Raw genomic sequence first — 25,506 nt, 5'->3', positions numbered from 1 at the left:
TTGGCGCCCATTTGAAGTATCCGAACATTTGGTTCAGATTCAGTGTCTTTGACCGTCGGTGGGTCTGTGGCGCCCTCTAGCGCCAATCAGCACACACTGCTCTTAGACTAGACTTAAAACTAGAAACATTCAAGTTGCAAATTAAATACATGTGACTAAAGAGAAGAAATATAATTTAAAATCTGTTCGGATACACTACTAGTCATAAGTGTGGACACACATCCACATTTTATATACACCGATCAGGTGCAGTCACATACACAACAAACTGAGATGCTCTGTGTATTCTGACAGCTTTCTATCAGAACCAGCATTAACTTCTGGAGCAGTTTGAGCTCCAGTAGCTCGTCTGTTTGATCGGACCACACGGGCCAGTCTTCGCTCTCCACGTGCATCAATGAGCCTTGGCCGCCCATGACCCTGTGGCCGGTTCTCCACTGTTCCTTCCTTGGAGCACTTTTGATAGATACTGACCACTGCAGACCGGGAACAGCCCACAAGAGCTGCAGTTTTGGAGATGCTCTGACCCAGCCGTCTAGCCATCACAATCTGGCCCTTGTCAAACTCACTCAAATCCTTACGCTTGCCCATTTCTCCTGCTTCTAACACATCAACTCTGAGGACAAAATGTTGACATGCTGCCTAATATATCCCGCCCACTAACAGGAGCCGTGATGAAGAGATCATCAGTGTTATTCACTTCATGTGTGTGTTTGTGTATATATATATTTTTTTTTTCATACTCAATAGAAAACACATCGGAAACTGGGAAATGTGGGTAAAAGCTTCTAAAGCAGCTGTGACTTTTATTTTGTACAGGGTCATTTCACATTTATTTTACAGTCTTTATTACAAAAGTATTTACACAAATCAGACTATTATTAATCCACTGAATATTTGAGGCACAAATGAATGAATTGTGTACATAAAAGCAATCCAATGCTTCTTTCTGGTTTCCAAGAACAGCACAAACTTAAACCAAATTATGCTTTATTATCTGAATCTGTCCAGTGGATACTCCATTAACACATTATATTTTTAAGTGTAAGAAATACTGTTGAAAGGTGCATCTGTGCAACCAAAACACACACATTCTATATGAACCTGTGGTCATTACGATCACAATAGCCAGCTTCAGTAAAATAAATCAGCAGGAGAGTCTTTGGGAAAGTTGATCAGGAAACAAACAAGCACACAAACGGTCAGTGACTTCATGCATAGAAAAAGACTTCCACATGAAAGATTAAAACAAAAACAGTCAGTAGATTCACAGTGTAAAACATCAGAAACAATTCTGAAGACATGCTTCTTTTTTGAGGTTGACAAATGGGATAGATGTATGAAATAATTTGAATAAGTGACCATGGTTGTGTTGTTTGGGATTATGGTTATTTAACAGAAGGCAAATGAGTATTAAAAGTCATGTGCTATTACATGAAAAGCTTGTTGGCTTGGATCTCGGCATTTGAGTTGTCCGTGCCAAATTATCCTGTGAAAATTCATTATGACTGCCACGGACCAGTAAAAGACAAGCTTTTACAGGCATTAGCACACTGAATAATAAAGACCTTTAAACCCATCTGAATGCAAACAGAATAAAACGCTGACAACACAAAGCTACAAAACTGACCTTTTGACCATAATTGTGTACGTCTTGTTTGAATAACCCAATCAAATGGAGCTTAGTCAGGGTAGACGATCCGTTTAATCGGAATCAAAAGAAAACAGTTTTATGAAAATAGGACAAAACGTTGAACAGGCTTTCCCTCGATTAAACACAGGACATCAGATTCTCCTTTACTGTAGCACAAAACAGAGCCACACAGTGGGAAAGGACACGTTCCCTCACGAAATAAATCACCAGTACAACTTCAGAATGGGAGATAAATTAAACACAAAGCATGTCTGTTTGCAATGAAAACACTATGGCAAGAGAAACAAGATCATGTGACTAAACAAACTATGTCTCAACAATGCATGAGCAGACACTAGGATCTATGCCACTTTCCTTTTTAACATGTTCAGAGACTAATATAAGCATATGAGACGGCTTAAACTCTTAATATTGTCCCAGATTGACTAAAAGGCCGATTCAAACACTATCCAGCAATCGTGTGGATCTTTGCTGGCCAAAAAACAGAAACCTCAATATTCACAACCCTAGCATGCTATTAAGCATGTGGCTTCAGCTCTAGACTGAGCCGAACTGTTAGTATGCAACATCATTTTGTTAAAATTGACAAATCCGTACAAAGTTTAAGAAATGCAGCATTCCAAAAGTCAAAAGAAATTCAAACTCACAAAATCTCCCATTTTATGAGCCACGCTCTCGTTTAGGAACATATTTAAAATGAATTAATCTACGGCAGACGTGTAAATAAAAGATGCATGTGCCTTTTACTTCACTTGACGCTTGCCAAAAATGTAGCTGTAATCCACTGGTGCACCAATGGCACCATGTATTATTACGATGGACAATTGATTGAAACGTTTGATGGGGACATGTATAGCTGCATCAGCCCAAAATTCAATGACGGCATGGCTCTCTCACAGACGCACCATGCATTTCAAAATGGCTCAAAATGGGGACGGCTCCTGCCTCAGCATGCGCCTCTCAGCCGCGGCCGCCAGCCTCCTGCGCCGCAGGGTCACTGAATCCGAGTCTTCGTCCTCCATGGAGGGCATGGCATCATCATCAGCGGCAGAAAACACGTCTCCTTCGTCTGGTTTTCTGTGAAGATAACGTCTAAGAAGCAGAGAACACAGTGTCAAACTAAAACTTAATCGGACCCGAGGCGAACCCTAGGGGCATTCCCATTTAACATTTTTTTAACAAAGTAAAGCCGACTTCATCTCTGACAAACAACAGAGCAGAAATCATTCATTTCCTCATTCCTTGCTTGCACTTCTTACCAGATACTTCCCTTGCGGGCCCTAAAATTATACTTAATTTTTTTGTCAATTTCATTTTTCCAAAAGTCCAAGGGTCTTGGAATACTCCGATGAACACCCAATGTTTTTTAATAAAAATAAAAGTAAATAGTTTCGGGTCAAAATGACCTGAGGGAATGGAAAGTGGTATGGAAGCATAGAGGCTCCGACCATATGGATAAGCAGAATTTTCTTATCCCAACTGAGCATTAGTCGCGCTAATGTAAATCACTTTTTTTGCGGGTAGACTGTATACGACCCCCCGAACGGATATGATGTATTCTAATCTGGTGAGAACTCCCAATATTTCCCATTATTATTCAGTAAAAATGTTTTAATTTATTTATTTAATTTTATTATGCTGAATAGGCAGAGGGTAACAACTGCTTTATGATCAATTTGACAGTTTTGTGCGACTGTCACTAGGGGGCGAAAGACGGCTAAATAGATTCACGCAAATTAGAGCAAAGCAGAACAAGCTGTTCATCTCAGAAACAGGGAGGCTCACCTGCGAGCTCTTAGGAGTAGCTCCTCCTTCCTCTGCATGAGCATCCTCTGCCTTTCATCTGCAGACTTGGAAAAGCGGCTCCCCCGAACCTCAAAGTCTTCCGGGGCAGCGACCTCTGAACTGCTGCTGGCCCCCCCGGACTCTTCAAGAGCAGCGTTTCCCTGAATGGGTGTTCGCTCCACAGACTGGAGGAGACAAACAGGCTTTTAAAATGGGTGTGTTTATTTTGTTTGTTTATTTTTCTTCATATAAAATGTTTTATTGCCACTTTTACTTTTAGTTCACAGGCCAGCATAAATGGCAGAAAAGGACCAGGACACGATGCAAAACAGCTCCAAAACAAAGGGTCACGAGTCCAATGAATTTGTGTAAACCATGCGCAAAGCTGATCTGACGTGAATTTCATGAAAGTTTGTACTAAATCAAGTGCATAAATGGTGCATATAACATCCAAATGATGCTTTTTTTACCATAAAAATGTATAAGAACAAAATTTAAGAACCAACCAAGCTAAATGTGAAAATTATGAACCATTTGTGATCTCAAATTCATTAACATAGACACATTTAATAAAGACTGAGTTTCACAAAAATTTTGTGAATAAACAAGTAAACTAAAAACAAAAAGTGGATGTCCGTGAAAACTCTCCTCCAGTTTCAAGGCCAAATACGGTCTAATGTAAGCACAAGTTTCTGTTAAATGACTTTTTTTCCATAATTTATAAATACTTCAGTTTGGTGTTGCTAATGGTGCAGAAATTACTTCACCTTCAACAATGTAGAGAAAGATTTTAGCCTAGTGAGATGTGACTCAGTACGAAAATGCAGACGACATATTTCAGCCACTACTATCCCCCTCTCCCCTCACCTGTGTTGGGAAAGGAACCTGTATCCTGCCCTCCAGGATGTTATCAGTGGTGACCTCTACAGAACGAGTGAGCTGCAAATCCTGCAGGATCAGATGGTAAGGGACTTGTGGAAACATTTCCTGGATCTGATGGGCCTGTGAAATCCAAGGGAAGCCAGGTTTATGATATGGAAACAGATGAGACTGTTTGTGAGTGTGTTACTGCACTGTTCTGGTGTTGTGTTTTATTTTTTATTAAGAGTAATGAGCCCACCTTTCAAGCAACAGCCACCCCTAATTCTAAAGCTAAAGTAATACGCCCAGAGCCAGCGGTTTCAGATCATATCTATGGAAGCTCAACTTCCAAAGTAATGAACTGAAAACACCCGCTCTGCTACACGCCGTTATGAATCCGCACCATTATGAATGACCATTCATACTTTCGCTTTAGTATTTAGGCAATTTACTTTTGCTTTAGATTGAACGAATTAGCAATTTAAAGTGCCCCTATTATGTTATTTTAATACACATCACCAATGTTCAATGATCCACAAACGACTCGATGGATGAATCACAAGCCTAGTCTTCTCTGATTGGTCGGATGGCCCAGTCTTCCTAAAGCTCAGGATTGCACACAGTGTAAAGACAGTAATAATGACATTTGTTTTACATTAATCCCAGCACTCACACTCACTCAATGATGAACGTTTGTAAGAACTAGTTATTCAACCGGAACCTTGAGCAGGATATTTCTCAGTGATGCTACTCAGGTGAGGTATATTATGAGAGGTTTCAACTATAATTCCTCACCATCAGCATTAACAAGTGCGCGTCCATCAACAAACCTGTGTGTGTGTGTTTCTAATTTATTGCGGTGCACATGCGGGAACTGTATCAATAACAGCGCATAAGTTAGCATCTTCACGACATGATGCTGTCTAGTATCCGCTGCGGTGTTCAAATGGACGGGCAATATGCTGATTTTTCATCTTGAGGTCACAACAAAACGGCTTGGGATTTATTTCGAAAACGATTTGTTTAATTGGCTCAGAGTCGACTTTTACATTCGAGAGACAATAACTTTATATACAGTGCACTTTCAGATTTAAAACTTTGCAGGATGATTTAATTCACTTAGAACTATGTTGCACACTACATGAAAGGTCACTTCGGGTGGACGATCTTCCCAAAATTTATCATCACATAATTCTTCATAATTTTAAAATTTAGTATGGAGAATATCCAGACAGGAACAAGCCTATGGACTGAATAGTCAAAATAGTCTTTAAATGACCAATATATATATATATATATATTTTTTTTTCCATGCCGAGCAATGCCCTACATAAACACTATATATTGGAATAAATAAAAATAAAAACTTGTAAATTAATTTTTTAAAATGTATCGCTACATTAAACAGACTTAGTTTAGATAGTAACTTCTTAATTACGTAATTAAATTTCACAAATAAAGAAATTGTTTGAAAAAACTAAATTTGCACTCTGGGAATCATATTTTTAAATAAAGACAAGCTAATTTTACACACAGCACAGTAAAAAGTACATGACTATGACAAAGCAGGCAACTGAATATATAGCGAAGCATAGTTTGAAATCAAGGGTTCAAAGTTTGTCGATCGCGCGTCTCTAAAGCTGAACTCTACTCTTCGCATTCACACGGACTATACGGAGAATACACACGATCATGCAGGATACAAACACACACTTCAGAATTTCTGACAGCTGGATTCGACTAAGCCTACAAAGGTTTATGAAATGAAATGTTTATTAGATATTCAAAGATTTGTTTAAATTATATAAATGCGCACAGGGCTTGACATTAACACACGCCAAATGCGGGTAGATTTCAGCTGTGGCGGATACGGCAGCCACTCCCACTAGCCTTTGGCGGGTTGAATATAGTTTACAGCTAAATTAAATGCCAAGACCGTCGCATCACAAAATTGGCAACAATTCAACTACAACTCTTTATACTTAGTGAAGGCGAGATAGGCGGAATCGCGCTGAATGACACACAACAAAAGCGCTCTCTCGCGTGCGCGCTCTCTCTCTCTCGCTCTCTGTCGCACGCGTGATCAGTTCTCCTTGCTCCTGAATAGTCAAATTAGAGTTTAGATTCTCTGCCCGAGCCCAAACTGAGCTGGGCTGAGATTTCCCTGCACTATCCTCGGGTCGAGTAGGGCTGTGCCCGTGATCAAGCGTTTGTTTTTTTTAATCATTAGCCTACTTTACTAGTCTAATTGGGTGGGCAGAAAGCTATGCTATAATCAGAAATTATATATATATATATATATATATATATATATATATATATATATATATATATATATATATATATATATATATTTAGCAAAGTAAGAACTAATACAACAACTAAGAAACAAATGTGTAGGCTACAAAGTTGCACTAGTCAGGATTAGTGTAAAAATGCGTGTTAAACTCACAGCTCGAGCAGTGATGAGCGCAGCATTATAAACAGAAGCGCTCGGTGTCAAGAGCTGCTCGCGTGAACACTGCACTTTGCTTAATTAAATATCTTTGAATCGTTTAGTTTAAAAGTGGACATTTCAAGCTTTCTATACTCATATTTCTCATGTCTGTGAGGCGAGTAGCTGCTGAGTTTGGGTTTATTTATGAGACGCGCGCTCCAGTTCATGAGCAATGAAAGCGATCACTCCCACGACTTCACCTCACGATTATAGTCTGCTATTTGCTTCTTATTTATTAAATCCAGGCAATTGGCCCAAGAAACCTTTTTAAAATTAAGATACAATTTAAACAAAACGAAATAAATGCTTTCTACAAAACAAACCTTAATATTAAACTAAATATAACCACCAAAATCATTTCTGACCCACTCGCATCTTTTCACTCATCATAATCAGATGAAATGTAAAAATAATATTATAATATTTCAACATAAATATGAAGGAAAAAAACACATTGTTTAATGGCAACAACAAAGTAAGCTACAGATAAATGTCTGAGCTGGATTTGAGTCAAGTCAACTTTATTCATAGCCTATAGCGCTTTTACAATGACGATTGTTTCAAAGCAGCTTCAAAGTGTTAAACATGAAAATATTGCAACAAAATGTTATTCGGCTGTACAGTCGCTGTGGAGAAAACTGAAAACTAAATGTAGTTTTATCATGAGCCTCACCAGTCCGCTTCGCTGAGCTTTGCTCATTACAGGCTCGTTCTCGTGAAAACGCCCACGTATTGAACAATGGTCGGGTTTAAATCGGGCTCGGGCTCATAATTACAGTTAATGTGTCGGGCCGGGCCTGGCTCGGACACAACGTGCACGGGCTCGGTTAGGGTCAGGCTTGATTTTTTGAGCCCGATCTAACCTCTAAGTCAAATACACGCTCACACTAATGTCAAAATGTCCATCGCATGAACACAGTCGGTTATGGCTTAAGTGTACGTAAACAGGTGCGTAATAACTTAATGTGTGTCACAAATATTACATCCATACATTCAGCAGCCCAATTAAATACCTGTCTGTAATTAATGTTAATCAAACAACTACAGATGTTAAATAAATGTATACATATTAAATAAATATGTATTAGTATCTGAATTTTTATTTTATTTTTTATTTACTATTGTTTTTGTAATTTGTTTAGGGTATTATATATATATATATATGTATGTATGTATAGCTAGGGCTGGGCGATATGGCCAAAATTTCATATCCCGATATAGCTCATTTGATATCCCGATAACGATATACATAACGATATAGCAATTTTTCTGTTAATTCAGTTTATGAATAGTCTATACAAAATTGCAATGTGGAAATGCAGTTTGAAATGATATAAAAAAACAAATAAAGGTAGTATGGACTACACTTTTTTTTCATTTAGAACCTTTTATTCAAGCAAGACAGTTGGTAAAGTTAACACCTGCCTAGGGATGTTAACCGATGACCGTTTGACCGATGGTTGACCGTATCAACGTTAACCGATCAAAGTTGTCAGTAAAAAAAAAAAAAAGTGATCTCTAAATTAGGCTATTATACAGTGGACTAAACGCTACTACAATTAGCCATCTCATTCCAAAATATTTTTGTGTGAAGTGAACATATCCCTCGCACTCATTTTTTCATAACTCGCCTGTGTGTAGGCTACTTAATAAACCAATAAAAACATTTGGCACACGCTCACAAGGTTTGCAAAAAGTAAACAGGCTAAACACTCAAGGTTAGAGCCAGGGCAGACGACAGTATGAAGCTTGCATTTCGCTTAAGATGGGCTTACATTTGGAAATATTTTACATCTACATTTCAGTGGTAACATGATCGTTGATGTTGATCGTCTTTCTTTATTATTGTTAGCACTACCTCGAACTAAAGCGGGTCTCTTCGGAGCTGTCATTTTCTTAAATGAGCCGCGGCAATGTTTCAAATGAGCTCATAACGCTAGACAAATGCCTTTATTTTCAACGCGATCACCTTGTACCCAAACCATTTCAAAACTAATGAGCCGATTTGTCCTCAGATTACAAACAAGCTCCCCGGCGGCGCGTTTGCGGGACTCGTGTTTCGCGCTGTGGGGGATTTAAAAAAGTGACGTGAGTGGAAGGGAGGCGAGTGAGTGTATGTGTGTGTGTGTGTGTGTGAGAGAGAGACAGAGAGACACAGAGAGAGAGGGAGCGCGGCTCGCGGCTGTTATTTCAAATAGCGCAGCATATTTTAAACTAATCGGTTAACCAGTTTCAACCGGCTAATGAGGCTCGGTGGTCGGTCAAGAGAATGTTTAGTTTTCGCCATCCCTACACCTGCCATTAAAATATTTCAATATATGGCTGGTGTGCCACGCATAAAAGCCCGTTGCAGCGTCTGTGTCTGAAGTTTGTTTTGCGCGCTTATGCACCACTCTGGCATAATTATTACCCTGGTCTGAACCGCGTCTACTACCGTCTTCCTCCATATTTGTTTATGTAATACAGCGTGCATGAGAATGCCGTGGCGTGAGGTGCATCTTGACGTAAAATTCTGCCGTAAACGCCTTATCGTGGCGTAAGCGATAGAGCCTAAAATAAAACGATAGACATTTTCTATCGTCCAGACGATATATTTCGTCATATCGCCCAGCCCTATGTATAGCCTAACTAAAATAATTCATAGCCTATCATATTGCCCACCTGCACATCCTAGCTGATATACAATGTAGTCTTGATTTGGGGCGTCACTCTGTATGTGAAAGTTTGAAAGGGTTTTAAATTTTCTAAATCAAGTAAAATGACTCAAAATCAAGTAATTTACGCATGCCAAAGTCAACTTTAAACATATACAATGTAATTTCCAAATAGCAAAATTGTGGCCAGTGAAAATGCTGAGCGGCTAGTAACTTTGGAAAACCACTAGGTGGCTGGTGAGCAAAAAAGTTAATGTCAAGCCCTGAATGCGCATTCGCTGAATGCGGACGGTAAATTAGAAAGTATTAATAGCATTTGCCTTTCAGTTACTAATATAAAAGCAAATGTATGATACTTGCATATACAGTTTATTTACTTTGTTTAACAGTTTTATCCAGTAACATATTAGACAAAACTGCTAAACAGAGCCCATAACTAATGTGTGCTCAGGTAAAATAAAAGTCCCACCATTAAGAGGACATAAAAGATCACAATCACTACGATTCAGTTGAAAAGTAGATCGTGGACGTCTATAAGATCGAGCATGATATCCCTAGTTAGACGCCACCTTAAGGACTCACCATGGCATTGAGCTGTGAGTTGTTGGCCTGTGCGATACCCAGGATGTTGGTGGTGTGCATGACCTCCACAGAAAAACTTGGCAGCCAGCTGGCAATGCGGGACCCTGAGGGTGAATGAACATAGATTAATATACATCATATGATGATTTAATTACCACAGGCTTATTCGTTTCAGAGGTATCTTCAAAGCATCAATGATATGATAAAAACTGGCCATTTTCATCAGCGAATCAGTGAAAACTGTCGCTGAGCTAGACTGCTAATTATGTGGGCCTGGTCTCAACTGGGTGAGCTCATGAATAGTAATGCGCTCAGGCAATACACCATCAGACTGACCAGCTTTTGTAAATGGCCTGATTTTTTTTGTTTGTGGACTTCGGTATGTAAACCACCTCAGCTATGATTGGCTAACCTCTGTGTTTATTGTTGTTTATCAGGGTGGATCCACTTGCTCACAACTGAATAGACTTTATGCAATCAATGACAAGCTTATGACAGTGGAGAAGTCAGAGCCGGCCCAAGCCTTCATGGGGGCCCTAAGCAGGATTTTATTTGGGGGCCCCTCGGTACCGATTGACTATTGTCAATTCTTTATGTTCAAAACTTTATGTTTGTGTATTGTAAAAGCACAACGTTACAATTGTCTACACAAACCACGCGTAAACACACAAACACACGTGCACAACTGCACTTCCCACATGTACACCTTCAAAGACAAAAATACGACGATATAATTCAAGTATAAATATGTAAATAACACAAGCCGCTAAGCATATTATATAGTTAGTGTATAACTTGTACCACATACAGACGTCCTGCTCTAGTCGTTTTTGCTGCTGCTCCTGTTCAACTGCAGCCTCTGGGTCTGATTCCGGATCATAGATGTATGGCTGTATCTGATTAAAAGCCATATTTTTATTTTGAATAAAGTTTTTTTCCCGCTGTTAGGGATGACACAGCTTTACGACGCACTCAACACAATAGCAGCGGCGTGCACACGTCATTATTTAGCTCCGCTCACACGACACGCCCCCACCCGCTCGGCTTTTTTCGGAAAGACTCGGAACAGCGCATCTTTCTTATATAATTATAAAAAAAATAAAGACTTTTCGGAGATATGCAGGATGCAATGCTACTCTATAGGTACTCAAGATTGACATGACACTGACTGAAACTGAGTGTTTCACCCCCCCTTTAAGCAGAGCTTTTGTTTTACTTTGGCGGATTCACGCAGAAAGACATTAGTAGCCTACTTCTATCATCAACATATTTATAAATGATTCTCATTACAAATTTGGGAAGGCTTTTTGGGAACGAATTTTGAGCGACTCAAACTAGCACTTGCAGAGAAGCATTTACTGTGAACAGAAACTGGAAGCTATACTGTGATATTTGCACCAAACCGAAGCGCATTCTCAAATCCATCCATTCATAAAAAGGTTACCGCGGGTAACTGACGAGTAGCGCCGTTTCAGCGCCGATTTTTTTTTTTCCCTCGCACTGTGGACTTTGAACCCTGATGAACAAGCTAGTTCCAGTCGACTGCACCGCGAGCTCGTGCAGCGCTGTCAGAATCAATCCGTGCATATATTAGAAAACGTAACATTTTGCAGTTTATTTAGTAATTGTTTTAAGGCCATTTTGCGATTTCAAACATAAAGGAACATACAGCGGCAGCAAGAAGTCATTTCAAGTGCTCTTGGGGGCCCCTGGTGGCCAAGAGGGCCCTAAGCAGCCGCTTAGTTCCCTTATGCCTTGGGCCGGCCCTGGGAGAAGTCATTTCTACAGCTTACTTTCAGTAAATGGTGTGGATTCTGCATGAATATGTAAGGAAAGGCCTCACCATCAAAGTGGAAGAAGTGATTATGCTGGTTGAGGTGTGGTCGGGCCTCAGCCCCTGGCCCAGGAGCCATGTTATCATCATGCGGCTCCCTCTGGCCCTCCTCTCTCTCTCTCCCGCCTTCGTTGATGTTTAGTGACATACGGCACGTGGGACAGGAAGTGTCCTGCTCTAGCCAAGAGCGCAGACAGGAACTGGACATAAACAACAAATAGTCGCATTAACAATGCTTTAACTATTAGAACACAAGAGTGCAGACAACATGTGGTTATTGCTCACTTATGGAAAAGATGTCCACAGGGCAGCTTGCGTGCTGATGTCATTGAATCCCAGCAGATGGCACAATCATCGTTATTGGCCACCAGCTCTTCAGACGTTGCCACAGCAAACCTGCACACAAGAAGAGGTGTTCATATCAACACACAAGGTCTGGTTTATATCAGCCAATGCAGCAGTCTGATTCATAACACACATCCAATAACACTTTCAAATATATGATACACATGAAGACTATCTATTGAGCTGATGTTGTACTGCAAAACACTTGTGCTACTACTGGTGCTGTAAGGTTAAGGACAGGGTTGGTAGTAGATTGTAAGTAAGATTGTAGTAAGATTGGGTTTAGATGTTAGGGAAGTAAATTACACAGTAAAAATATGTGCAAACCGAGAGCAAATCGGAGACCAGCGCTAAGAGGTGGTTACAACTACACAGCCCAGCCTAAGATAGCTTTGCTATTGGTTACTTGATTATTAAATGTAAGCTTCATCTTTCATTTTAAATTCTTAAATTTGATTAATAAATTCAATTAGAAATAACTATATGGCTGTTAATCAATTGAATTCATTTATACTGAAAAATTACAACTACATTAAATAATGTGAGATGTTTCTGAACAAAAAAGAAATGTTGGAAAGAACGATACTTTAATACTAAACCACCAGAAGGTGGCAGCAGATGACCGTCCGAATGAGTGAGTCATTGAGTCATTCACTCAAATGATTTGTTCAAATGATTCACTTGAGAATGAAGCAGTTTTTATGAATGGGTCATTGAATCTTTGACTCGAGTGATTCATTCCAAACTCTGAATCATTAAGTAATGAAATAAGGCTGTGAGATGCGCTGTGGTCAATATTGTGTCTAAAATGTAAGTGAATTAATATGAACAACTTGTTTATTGAACTGTCGAATCAAATCAGGGTCACAATTTCCATCATGATGGTATTCAGCACTCTTGGTCATGTAATGTTGCTTAACTGTTATAAAAACAAAAACTCCACAATTAGATTTTTTTTACCACAGTTTGTTAACGGAGTTTCAGTGTGCGCTAGTGTTGTCAAAAATATCGATATTTCGATATATATCGAAACTGGAATATCTGAAACGATACGATTCTCAGTTTTTACAGTATCGATACCAGCTGCGCTCTCCTCTCCGACCGAAAGCGAGTTGACACACACCGGCATATTCTCACTCAGCCCGGTTAACCTCTGAGCACGGCGAACGCGCGTTCTGCAGGACCTTTTCCTCATGACAGTGTGTTAGTGTTAGTGTGTGATCGGTCTGAATTTTGCGCGGGATTGCACATAAATTAATTCTACTAATCCCCGCAGATTTCACGCTCACGTCTGAAACGCGCACACACACACAACGGAATAAAGCCGCCTCTGACATACAAGTTGAAATATTTGCTTCTTTTTCCAGCTTATTATTGGTCAAATACACTCAAAGAATGATCAGTGCACATCTGGAAGAGTATTAACGTAAACGCAGTCGCAAACAGTTCAGGAAGAACGAGTAACAGGAACAGTGTGGATCCATGCGTCCGTGAGTCTTAAAGGGACAGCAGTCATTTGTTATTCAAACTACAAAAAGACAAACGATCAACTGCTCTTGACTGATCAACTTGTGTAACTTTAATAGTTTCATCTGTACGCTATTGAAATTTTTACAGAGAACATTATCCAATGTTGTTTTAAATGTAATTACTATGCATTTTTTTATTCAGTTTCTTATCTGAATGTTAGACCTACCTGAAAAAATAAAGCAGTCTGTTTAATTTGTATCTTCTATTCTATTGTATTTATTTGTGCTATTGTTTGTAATCTGTTTATTTGTTCTTATTTTATTACTGTTTAGTCGTCTTTTTAAATTCAATTTACCATTCGAAATCAAGCTTCCTTGTGCTGTGTGTAAGCTATTGCAACAATTACCTCGTAAAAAATACATTGAGATAGCAAAAATGTGTGAGATAATTTTAATAGTAATTGATCAATTGATCAATAATTGTTCAAATCAAAATGATGCCCAACCCTAAGGAACATGCTGGCCACATGAATTTTTAGTAAAAAATAACAATGAATAATACGTTCTGTTGTCATATTAAGCATCTTATCTTATCTTATCTTTTTTTTTTTTTTTTTAAACTGTGGTATCGATTTAGTATCGATGGTATCGGTCTGGTATCGTATTGAAGTCATAATTTTGGTATCGTGACAACACTAGTGTGCGCTGTTCTGATTTGTTTTCATTTGTGTGCAAGCCTCAACAGCGCAACCTTGTTACCGTCAGTACATTATACCTCATTGTTTTTTCATTAACTTAGCACGGCTCCGCATCCTAAGATGCACGAGTTTGAGGCGAATCTATCCGTGCATGACATCTCATGATCAGCACAAATTTCGCACACAAATTAGTTGCTTATATTTACAAAATGAGCCATAAAAAAACCCTTTTATTGAAAATAAAAATCCATGATCCATGCAAAAAAAATCCCGAAACTAAATGTAAATGTTTAGTAAAAATTAGGAAATATTTAAGAGATTGTTATTTTAGTTGTAGCTATACATGTGTGTACATAAATGTTGTTCTATTGTTAATAATATCATTGTTTTAATGAGTTTTACACGATTCTTTTGTAGTGAGATTTTTGGTGAAGTGTACTAAGATAAACATTGTCACCTCTGTACATTACTTCTTCTCACCACTGTTTCCTGATGGTTTATAGAACAATTACTCTGTTGTTTCTAAGAATAGCACAACGGCGAGCGCATCAAGTATAAATGCCTCGACCGTTTGGTGAGGAGTGCACACAAGTAAAAACAAGACCTTAATGTCGAGACCTAGTCATCCAACCTTCTGGTTACCAACCCTAAGCTTTGCCCATCATGTCAAGTCCTAACTTAGATGTTGTGCAATATAATTGCATGCCTATAGAAAAGCATCTTTTATTTAGTCTGAAAAGCATTAGGCTCCTCACCTGGACTCCATATTGTCGATAACACGCAAGTAGTTTTTGTGGCGGCGAATTCGTCTCTGCACCTCGTGGAAGAGATACCGCAGCTGCATAAAGATCACAAGACTAGCCATGGACAACCAGATGTTTCCAAAGAGCTGCAAGGGAGTAAAAAACAAGAATACATGATCATGAAGATACTTAGAATAATTCAAAAGCTCTCATATGAAGATCAAACACAGGCGTGAGAAGATAAAGCAATCATGCACACCACTGGTATTTACTTGAAGAACGCAGGTTAAATCAAGGACATAATTGCAAGCAGCTGACTGATCAGTGAACATTATGTTAGACAGTCTCAGGACTCTAATAAGAGTCCAATGAGACCAATCAGACCATATATATATATATATATTAGGGATGTCAATTTTCACAAATTCCCAAGATCGATCGTCGTTTAAATTAACGATCAATTAATCGATTAATCGTTAACCATAATACTGCAATATGCGTCTACAGCAGTGGCTTACAGCCGACAGCATGACAGGCCTATGTGCAATGCTGCTCAAAATGCCATGTTCTTCACCAAATAAATGAGAAGGATTTTTTTTTATCTAAACAAAGGGCTATGGGACTGTAAAATTAGCAGTGGTGGAATGTAACGAAGTACAAATACTTTGTTACAAGTACATTTTTCACGTATCTGTACTTTACTTAAGTAGAATAAATAGTGCATACTTTTTACTTTTACTTCGTTACATTTTGCAGCAATTATTATACTTTCTACTCCACTACATTTCTACAACGTTTCGTTACATTTTCGTTACATTTTCTGATCAGTTTCAGGGCTTGAGATTAAGGCTTGCCTGGATAATAATATATAATGTACGTTATAGGCTAATGAATTGACGACGGTTGCACTGTTGAGGCTCGAGCAGCCTCTCGAGGAGAAATGGAAACAAATCAGTCCCGCTCACACAAAGAAACTCAGTAACATACTGCATTAAAATTTCAAAATGTTTAGTTTTTATATTTTATAACAGTTAAAAAAACATCACATGACACGACCAACGAGTGTAGTTTTTCTGAATATCATTACGACAGAAAATGTGACACTGATTTCATTTGACAGTTTCATAAACAATTAATTAACATCAAGTCACTTACATTTTATTGATTGCTTTATTGCTTTTGTTCTATTTCAGCAGCGAAAATATTTCCACATCCGAACCATAACGTATTGCACAGCAACAGTGTGTTACTGAATCAAAGATTCAATGCCCAATTCATAAACGACTGCCTCATTTATGAACGAATCAGCCGTTTGAACGAATCGACTCACTGACTCTCTCATAAGGATTCACCTGCCGCCATCTACTGGTGGTTTAGTTAACTTTTTTTTAGTAAAAACTCTCTCATAGCATTATTTAGTGCAGTTGAAATTTTTCAGTGTTAATTATTTAATTTGATTGGTAACAACCTTATTGTATCTTAGGGTATACACATGATATATCTTCACAAAATGATGCGAATGGACAAGTGAACTTGAATTGAGTTGCTGATATTCATATTCAGAATGGGAGACGCGCTCTTCCTGGAACAACGCTCTGAACACGGCACCTAAACCTAATGACTTTACAACCATTTATTAAAATAATGTTCTCATTTCTGGTATATAATATGACAGTCCCGATCATCGTTATTATGCATTGCTCTGTATGCGCTAAAGCCGAAGCACTGAATGAAAACCGGTAGCCATCACTGACTGAAGCCATTTGCTAGTGCGTTTTATTTCGCTAAAAGAAACGCATCCTCTATGATTGATCACATATATAACGTTACAAAATAAATGTAATATTACAAATTACTTCAGCAAAATCTGATGCGATCTTGAACTAAGTTACATGCGCGAGTCAGAGTGCGTGACTCATGTTGTGCACGCGCTCTTCCTGGATCAACGCAATGAAACACACGGCAAATAAACCCAAATACTTAACAATCACAATGTTTTATTACAATAGAGTTCTCATTAATGTGGTGTAATATGACAGTCCCAATCATAGTCATTATTAGGGATGGGTATCGTTAAGGTTTTAACGGTATTACTACTCTTACCGATACTGCTTATCGGTCCGGTACTTTAACGGTATCCTTATCGGTACTTTTTGATTTATATATATATATATATATATATATATATATATATATATATATAGACACACACACACACACTTAACAAAAATACACAGCCTACATTTCAGGAAGAATTCTAGTAATCAAATGTAAAATAACACTGCATAGTTTATCATAAATAGCCTAAATTAATGCTTATTAAAGCTGAAGTTATTCATTCAAGAGCTGTGAGTGATTTTCTCTTTGCATTTGGTTGTTTAATTCGCAGTAATTCATCAGCATATTTATTTACACTGCTGCCTCTTTAAGACAGACGTGCAGATCTATCGGCGACTGATAATAGGCAGATGCACTACATTTTCTCCCGACTGTATCCATAATAACAACGTCCATTTTAGACACAAACTGTGTTGTGTTTAAGAGACTCTCCAAGCCGGTCATTATGACATAGATGTTTGTGTACATTTGATCGTTTAGACGCGAGTGCGAAACCGAAAGTGTAATTTGCTAGTCTCGTTGCGGCTGTTTCGGAGCGCGCGCCGATTTGGGAACAATCTCTTGCGCACATTTTTGTGCTTTTAATCGCTCTTTTTATTATTAAACGCATCCCACAATTTAACAACAGTAGCTAGACTGTATTTTAAAACAATCACTGATCGTGCTGATTCTGTCATTGCGTTTGAGTTTAAGGGAGAAATGACAGCGTTGCTGCAAAGGGAATTAAGTTGCGCTAGACATAAATATTATTATAATCTTTGGAAGCCAAAATCTAAAATAAAATCAGACTATCACAGATCTAAAGTGTAACCAGGCTATGTTTTAATGTTTAGTTCTGTCCTCCGTCATCACTAATCAGGGCTGTCGTTTTGCGCCTCTCTCTCTCTCTCTCTCTCTCTCTCTCTCTCTCTCTCTCGTCACGTGTATTTTCAAAAGTACCGACAGCAGAACCGATAACGTCCGAGCTTATCGATACAACGGTCTTTCAAAATTCACCCCCGGGGCCCGTTTAATACCGGTTTTCGGTACCCATCCCTAGTCATTATTAGCTGCACATTGCTGTTGGAGCTGCACACTGAAGCTGATCACCGCCACGCTTTTACTACCGCTCGCCTCTAACGTTAATTATTAACCAAATGCATTCTTATGAGATAAATCAGCTATAGATAGGCCTGCACAAAAGAAACACAATATTACAACTTACATTTGCACAAAACAAAAGGCTGCGAATGCACATGCAAACTTGCAGTCAGGATGAAGGAGTAACTCCAGCTGTAAAATGGTCCCAAATAGAACTCGGGCACGCTCGCGGCTCGCATCATTTTTCCTCTCGTTTCGCGGTTGAGCCGCACGCACGCGAATGACCCTGCTTAATCGATAAGTCTTATCGATCAAATGTCTTATCGACAATTAATCGATCATCGATTAATCGTTGACATCCTTAATATATATATAAATCACCATGAGCCAGTCTGATACACACATCAATGATTCGGTCAGTAACCCTGTTTGCTCTCACCAGCATATGGATGTGATGCATCAGGTCCAGGCAGAGGATGGCTAACTCCATGATGAAGTCAGTGTAGTAGATATACGAGCTCTTGTTCTCCCAGGTGCCCTCGTGGTTCAGGTCCCACAGGTGAATGGAATACCTGAAAGTAACAGATCAAAACCTTCAGATTCATGCTTCTGCTATATAACACTGAGCAAAGCTGATGGTTTTCTTAAGAGAGCGCACACACACACACACACACACACACACACACACACACACACACACACACACACACACACCGTATGATGACGTGTCCTGTGCGTACGGTCACCAGCAAACACTGCAAGAAAGGAGAGACAAGGCTTGGGGTTACTTCAAGTCACCATAATATCAAAATGGACAATTCTTGTTTTGTTCTTTTTTTTCTGGAATATTTCAGTATTTATTATAAAGGATTCATCTGTGCACATCATTATTGTTTGTAAAGTTAATGTGCCGTTGTAATATTTCATCTTAAATAAAAATCAATCGGCGGGACCACCTGTCGCTCCCATGAGATTCCACAACCATCCAATCAATTTCTCATGGACAAACTCAAGTCCCATCCTAAATGTTTTTCTTGTTTGAAAAGTAATTTCAGTCAGATACATGTCCCAATAGGGAGAGAAAAAGACTATTGCGACTAAGCATGTATATGTAATGTATTATGTCAGGAGATCAATCTAGAGCATTCTTACCTCAGCTGCCATGAAAGCGACAGTGTGCATGCCATGAAGATGTCCGACCAGAGCACAGAGCACGGCTAGACCACCACAGCACGTCAAAACAGACACCAGCAGCGCCAACACTCGCACGTGGCTGACCATCGGAGTCGTGGGGGAAAATGAGAGCTGACAGAAAGAAAGAACGCAATATATTAATGAGTCAAAAGTCAGAAGAGGTGAAGGAAGAAGGGAATGGTGGAGGAATGGATGAGAGAAGCAAGTACAAACATTAGAAAGAAAACAAGGAAGAAGGGAAGAAAGGGAGTAGGGAAGCAAGAAAGTAAATAAGAAGGAAAGGGAAACAAAAATGAAGGAAAGAGAGGGAAGGAAGCAAGAAAAAATGAATAAAGTAGGTAGGGAGTAAATTTTACTGTAAAAAAAGAAGGAGGAAAGAAGTAATGAATGAAGTAAACAAGAGCAGTGGAAGGAAGGAAGGAAGGAAGGAAGGAAGGAAGGAAGGAAGGAAGGAAGGAAGGAAGGAAGGAAGGAAGGAAGGAAGGAAGGAAGGAAGGAAGGAAGGAAGGAAGGAAGGAAGGAAGGAAGGAAGGAAGGAAGGAAGGAAGGAAGGAAGGAAGGAAGGAAATAAACAAAGGAAGCAAGGAAGTAAGTGAATAAGAGCAGCAGGGAAGGGAAGAAAAAGGGAATAAATAAGGAAAAAAGGAAGAAAGTAAGGAAGTACAATTTGAATGTAAAAATTAGGGAAGAAAAAAAAGCAGCAGAAGGAATGAAGGAAGGAAAGAAAGAAGGAAGAGTGGAGGAATGAGAGAAGGATGAGAGAAGCAAGTACAAACATTAGAGAGGAAATAAGGAAGGATGGAGGAAAGGGAGTAGGGAAACAAGGAAGTAAATAAGAAGGAAAGGGAAAAAGAAATGAAGGAAGGAGAGGGAAGAAAGCAAGAAAAGGCTAGAAAAAAGGAATAAAGTAGGTAGCGGGTAAATATGAATGTAAAAAAGAAGGAGGGAAGGAAGTAATGAATGAATGAAGTAACAAGGAGAGAGGGAAGGGAGCAAGGTATAAAGTAAGGAAGGACAGAAAAAAGGAGTAAATAAGAGGAGATAAAGAAAAAAACGGAAGAAAGAAGGAATAACTAAGAAAGTTAGGAAGGTCGGGAGTAAATAACTTTGTGAAAGGAAGGAAACAAAGAAATGAGGGAAGGAAAGAAGGAAGAGTGAAGAAAGGAGAGGAAAGGAAGCAATACAAAATAATAAAAATTAGGAAGAAAGGAAGGAAGGAAGAAAACCAAGGAATCAAGGAAGGAAGTAAATAAGAGCAGCAGAAGGAGAGAGGGAAGAAAGAAAAAAGAAAGGAGGGAGTAAAATTTGAATGAAAAAATGAGGGAAGTAAACAAGAGTAGCAGAAGGAATGAAGGAAGAAAAGGAAGAGTGAGGGACGGAAGGAAACATGAAGATAGTAAGAAAGGAAGTGGATATGGGAAAAAAGAAAGGAAGGAAAGATAAATTAAATAAGGAAGAAATGATGAAACAAAGCAAGGAAGGAAGTAAATAAGAGTGGAGGAAGGAAGGAAGTAATAAAGGTAGGTAGGTAATTAACCCAATTCATATTCACATCCAATAAACATATTCATAAATGTCTTAATTATACCCAGATTCTCCAAGAGTGGCATCATCTGGATTAAATTAGCGGCAAAAGCAAATGCTTATCACAATAGGAACTGAAGGTAAAGCATAAAGGTGTGTGTGTGTGTGTGTGTGTGTGTGTGTGTGTGTGTGTGTGTGCTTGTGAACAGTATGGCTCCAGATCTCAGTGTGTGTTGGTGTGGGAAGACGTGCTCACATATTCGAAGCGGTCTTTGCAGAGCTGCACCATCAGATGGAGGAAGATGAGCATGGAGAACCACAGACACCACAGCACCACCTCCTCCACCCGCTGCACGTTCAGCACGCCGAAGATGAAGATGAACTTGTAGAAGATGAAGTTCCAGAACTTATCTTTCAGATGCTGGACAGACACAAGCAGAAGATAACCACACCGATTACAAGGCATCTACAAAATCACACAACACTGCTCAAGTTTGAGGTCGGCTCTTCTTACAGTCTAATATTCTCACCCAGGTTAGATTTATTTGATCAAAAACGCAGTGAAAAGAGTAATATTGTGAATTATTATTCCAATGTAAAATAACGTCTTTCTATGAGAATTTACTATATAGTAAAGTGTCCTTTATTCCTGTGATCAAAGCTAACACTCACGTCATTACTCCGGTCTTTAGTGTTACATGATCCGCAAGATTATTATTAACGTTGAAAAAAGTTGCCGCTTAATTTTATGTTTTATTTTTTGTGAGGAATCAGATTATTTTATGAATACAAATTTCAAAAGAACAGCATTTATTTGAAACCGAGAATTTCTGTAACAATCAAAGTCTTCACTGTAACTTTCCTAATATGTAACTGTGGATAATTCAATGTATATTTGAATAGACACAAATAATGTATATTTTTATGAAAAATGTTATTGATATAAAATATTTCTATTTAATATGAAGGATATAAATATATATACACATGCATTTCATAATTGCAAATATTCCTTAAATATATACATGTATATATACATATAAATAAATAAATAAATAATAAATAAATAAATTATATATATATAGTGCTGGGGAAAAATGAACTGTGATTAATCGCATCCAAAATAAAAGTTTGTGTTTACATAAATATATGTGTGTGTACTGTGTACAATACTGTGTATAATTATTATGTATATATAAATACTCTCTCTAGCTTACACACATGTATATAATATAATATAATATTAATATATATATATATATATATATATATATATATATATATATATATATATATATATATATATATATATATATATATATATATATATATATTTAGGGCTGTCAATTAATTGTCGATTATCCTTTATATTATATATTAGTGCTGGGGAAAAATAAATCATACTTAATCACATCCAAAATAAATGTTTGTGTTTACAGACATACACGTGTGTGTACTGTGTATAATTATATATAAATACTCTCTCAAACAAACACACACACACACACATATATATATATATATTTGCATTTATATACTGTAGATATAATTTCTCTTATATATACTTAAAAAATGTTTTAATAAAAATATTAAATTGTTCTTAAATAAGCATGTATGTGTATTTATTTATTTATATATGAAACCATAAAATGACCAATATTTTTCAATCTATATCTTGTATCTATATAAGAGCTGGTGTTGTCAGGGATGTTTGTTAAGCAAAGGCTGGCTGATTTGTATTGTCTAATTCAGATGTATAACGCTGTGGTGTTGTGCGGCTCGTGATCGTCAGTGATTTCTACCTGTTTCTCGCTGACTCTCAGCGGTCCGAACACAATGCACTGGATCACTTTAGCTATCAACATGAGGATGCAGCATGCGGTGTTCACCATCACCTGTGGGAAAAGGACAGCTTATTACAAAAATATCATCCATCAACACTTGAAGAGCATTCCAAGTCTCACATACCCAGACAAAGAGACTGTCCGTGATGAGGTACAGGAGCACATTGGTGGCCACGTTCCCAAAGTTCTCCAGCTTGATCTCCTCATCAGGTGCGCCGTGAGAGTCTCCTGTCAGCACAGAGGAGTACTCGGAGTCTCTGACTGTGGTGTAGGCACTTAATATGGTCCCGGCCAGCAGAAGTGTGCTCAGGGCGGTGTACGTCTGGAGGCTGGGCCAGGGGAAGCGCTCCAGAAACAGCAGAGGCATCCTGACTGCTCCTCGGGTCGGACTCTAGGGCTGTAGGTCCAAATGAAAACAGGAACCTGCTCCACCAATCCCAGTCTGGGAGTCCAGGAGAAACCAACGTCCTTTTACAGATGACAATCAGTCCTTCACAATCAAATGAACACTGCTCTTAAAAACAAGCACTTATGAGGATTGAGCTTCAGAGTGCACACTGTTTATGTGAATACAGGCATTACTCTGATCAGAGGACACGTAGACATAACACAAGAGACCTGCATCTATTTTAAAATACAATACATACAGTCAAATATTATGTTTAACCCCCGCTCCGGCGAATTAATGGTAACGTTAATTGTTTTTAATTCGTAAAAAAAAAACTGTAACGTATATATTTCCAGAACAGATGGTTATTGTAAAACATTAGCATGGAAGCTAATTCAGCTACGTAATGATTAAAACAAGACCAACAGTTTGGTAAACTCTTTAAACCCGTGCGCTGGTGCTCGACCGCGTCTGTTAACTTTAGGTTAAACTGTGAAATGGCATGTTTATATCTGTTTCTCTGCTTCTTTCTGGCAGTTTCTATCCCTCGTAACGTTACCTGTTTCCGCTGCCTTCGACGTCACCCTGTGAACTTCCGGTGATTATGTGACGTTAGGCGGGGCTTTCCAAGTAAACAAAAATGAAATATTTTAATAGTACCCGGATGTGACTAAAAGCCATAATACCCTAACAAAACATTAGATAACCGCGAAAAGAGCAGACATAGCATATTATTGTTATTATTATCATCATGTTGGTTCTAAATTTCCACTACTTGTTTGTATAGCTCGATGGGCAATTCTGCAGAATTGTGCAAACTGCTGTCCCAACCAAAAAACATTACTTCCCCAAGATGATCCTTCTGTTATCTATTAAATCCCACAATAATATTTAAAATACCAGCAAGCTTAATACAATCCAAATGTATTGGTTACTTTCAATTGCTGTCCTGAACCCTAACCCCTAAATTAAAGTTGGAAAAAAAACTATATATTTAATATTTTCATTCTAAATAATGAAACTGTGTGTGTGTGTGTGTATACATAGCATATATATATATATATATATATATATATATATATATATATATATATATATATATATATATATATATATATATATATATATATATATATATATTGTAATGTAATCATAATCATGATCACTGAAGACTGGAGGAATGATCCTGAAAATTCAGCTTTGATCACAGAAATAAATGATCATTTAAAGTATAATCAATTGAAAACCAATTATTTTAAATTGTAATAATATATCACTATATATATATATATATATATATATATATATATATATATATATATATATATATATATATATATATATATATATATATATATATATATATATATATTGTATTTTTGACCAAATTAATGCAGGCTTTGATGAGCAGAAGAAACTTCTTTCAAAAACATTACAGAGTAATGTGTCCAAACTTTTGGCCTGTACACTCTCTCTCTCTCTCTCTCTCTCTCTCTCTCTCTCTCTCTCTCTCTCTCTCTCTCTCTCTCTCTCTCTCTATATATATATGCAAAGCCATGCATTTTTGTAAGAAAAATATCCATATTTAAAACTTTAAACACTGTAATCTCTAAATTTCGTCCGTGTGTTGAGAGATGCCATTCAGTGTGTGACGTAGGACGCTCTGTGAGAATATGCTATAGTTCTTGTGAGAATCAAGTTTTGTTTTGCTCTATCCTCTGCGCTTTCATGTTCATCACCGGTTCTTAAGCTATGCCTGCATCCTACACCCTACGCTGGAACGCCAGTCTCTCGTGAAAGTGCAGATGACAAATGGCTTCAGAAGGCCTTTATTGACCCCCTGGAGCCGTGTGGAGCAGTTTCATAATGGATAGATGCATTTTTACGATGGATAGATGCACTTTTATAATGTCATTCAGTTTCATTACAAAGCTTGGATTAGCCAGGTCATTTTTAAATATAACTCTGATTGTATTCATCTGGACGAAGAATATCACACCTAGAATGACTTGAGTGTACAAATCATGGGCTAATTTTAATTTTGGGTGTACTATCCCTTTAAAATGTCATGAGGCCGCTACCAAAACATTACGGTCACTTCTGAAAATATGAATCACGACCGAAACATCGGATGTTTTGTCAAAAATAAAGTATATTGAATTATCAACTACCGTAAGGTGTTATTATAGTGTTTGGCTCAATGTGTATTCAAACTAATGAATGTTAATCTTGAGAT

At 38.0% G+C, this 25,506-nt stretch overlaps 1 protein-coding gene across 2 annotated transcripts; it reads right to left on the bottom strand.

Moving 5' to 3' along the window:
• Positions 1-773: 773 nt before the first annotated feature.
• On the bottom strand, positions 774-23,884 carry amfra (autocrine motility factor receptor a). Of its 2 annotated transcripts, none has more exons than XM_067435886.1 (14): positions 23,830-23,884; positions 23,007-23,372; positions 22,841-22,933; positions 21,295-21,459; positions 19,473-19,625; positions 19,035-19,075; positions 18,760-18,892; positions 15,135-15,268; positions 12,153-12,263; positions 11,877-12,067; positions 10,034-10,137; positions 4,307-4,441; positions 3,440-3,624; positions 774-2,746 (listed from the first exon to the last, which is right to left on the bottom strand). In XM_067435886.1, exons 2-14 carry the CDS (start codon positions 23,247-23,249, stop codon positions 2,578-2,580), a joined length of 1,857 nt encoding a protein of 618 aa, XP_067291987.1. In that variant the 5' UTR covers positions 23,250-23,372; positions 23,830-23,884; the 3' UTR covers positions 774-2,577. The 2 variants fall into 2 exon arrangements, with proteins under 2 accessions (XP_067291987.1, XP_067291988.1); XM_067435887.1 differs by having other exon boundaries at positions 23,007-23,350; positions 23,830-23,874.
• Between the last annotated feature and the right edge of the window lie 1,622 nt (positions 23,885-25,506).

Source organism: Pseudorasbora parva, chromosome 25 (assembly GCF_024679245.1).
Source record: "Pseudorasbora parva isolate DD20220531a chromosome 25, ASM2467924v1, whole genome shotgun sequence".
NCBI lineage: Eukaryota > Metazoa > Chordata > Actinopteri > Cypriniformes > Gobionidae > Pseudorasbora > Pseudorasbora parva.
The sequence above is the reverse complement of the archived record's forward strand: the minus strand, read 5'-3'. Positions and strand labels throughout refer to the sequence as shown.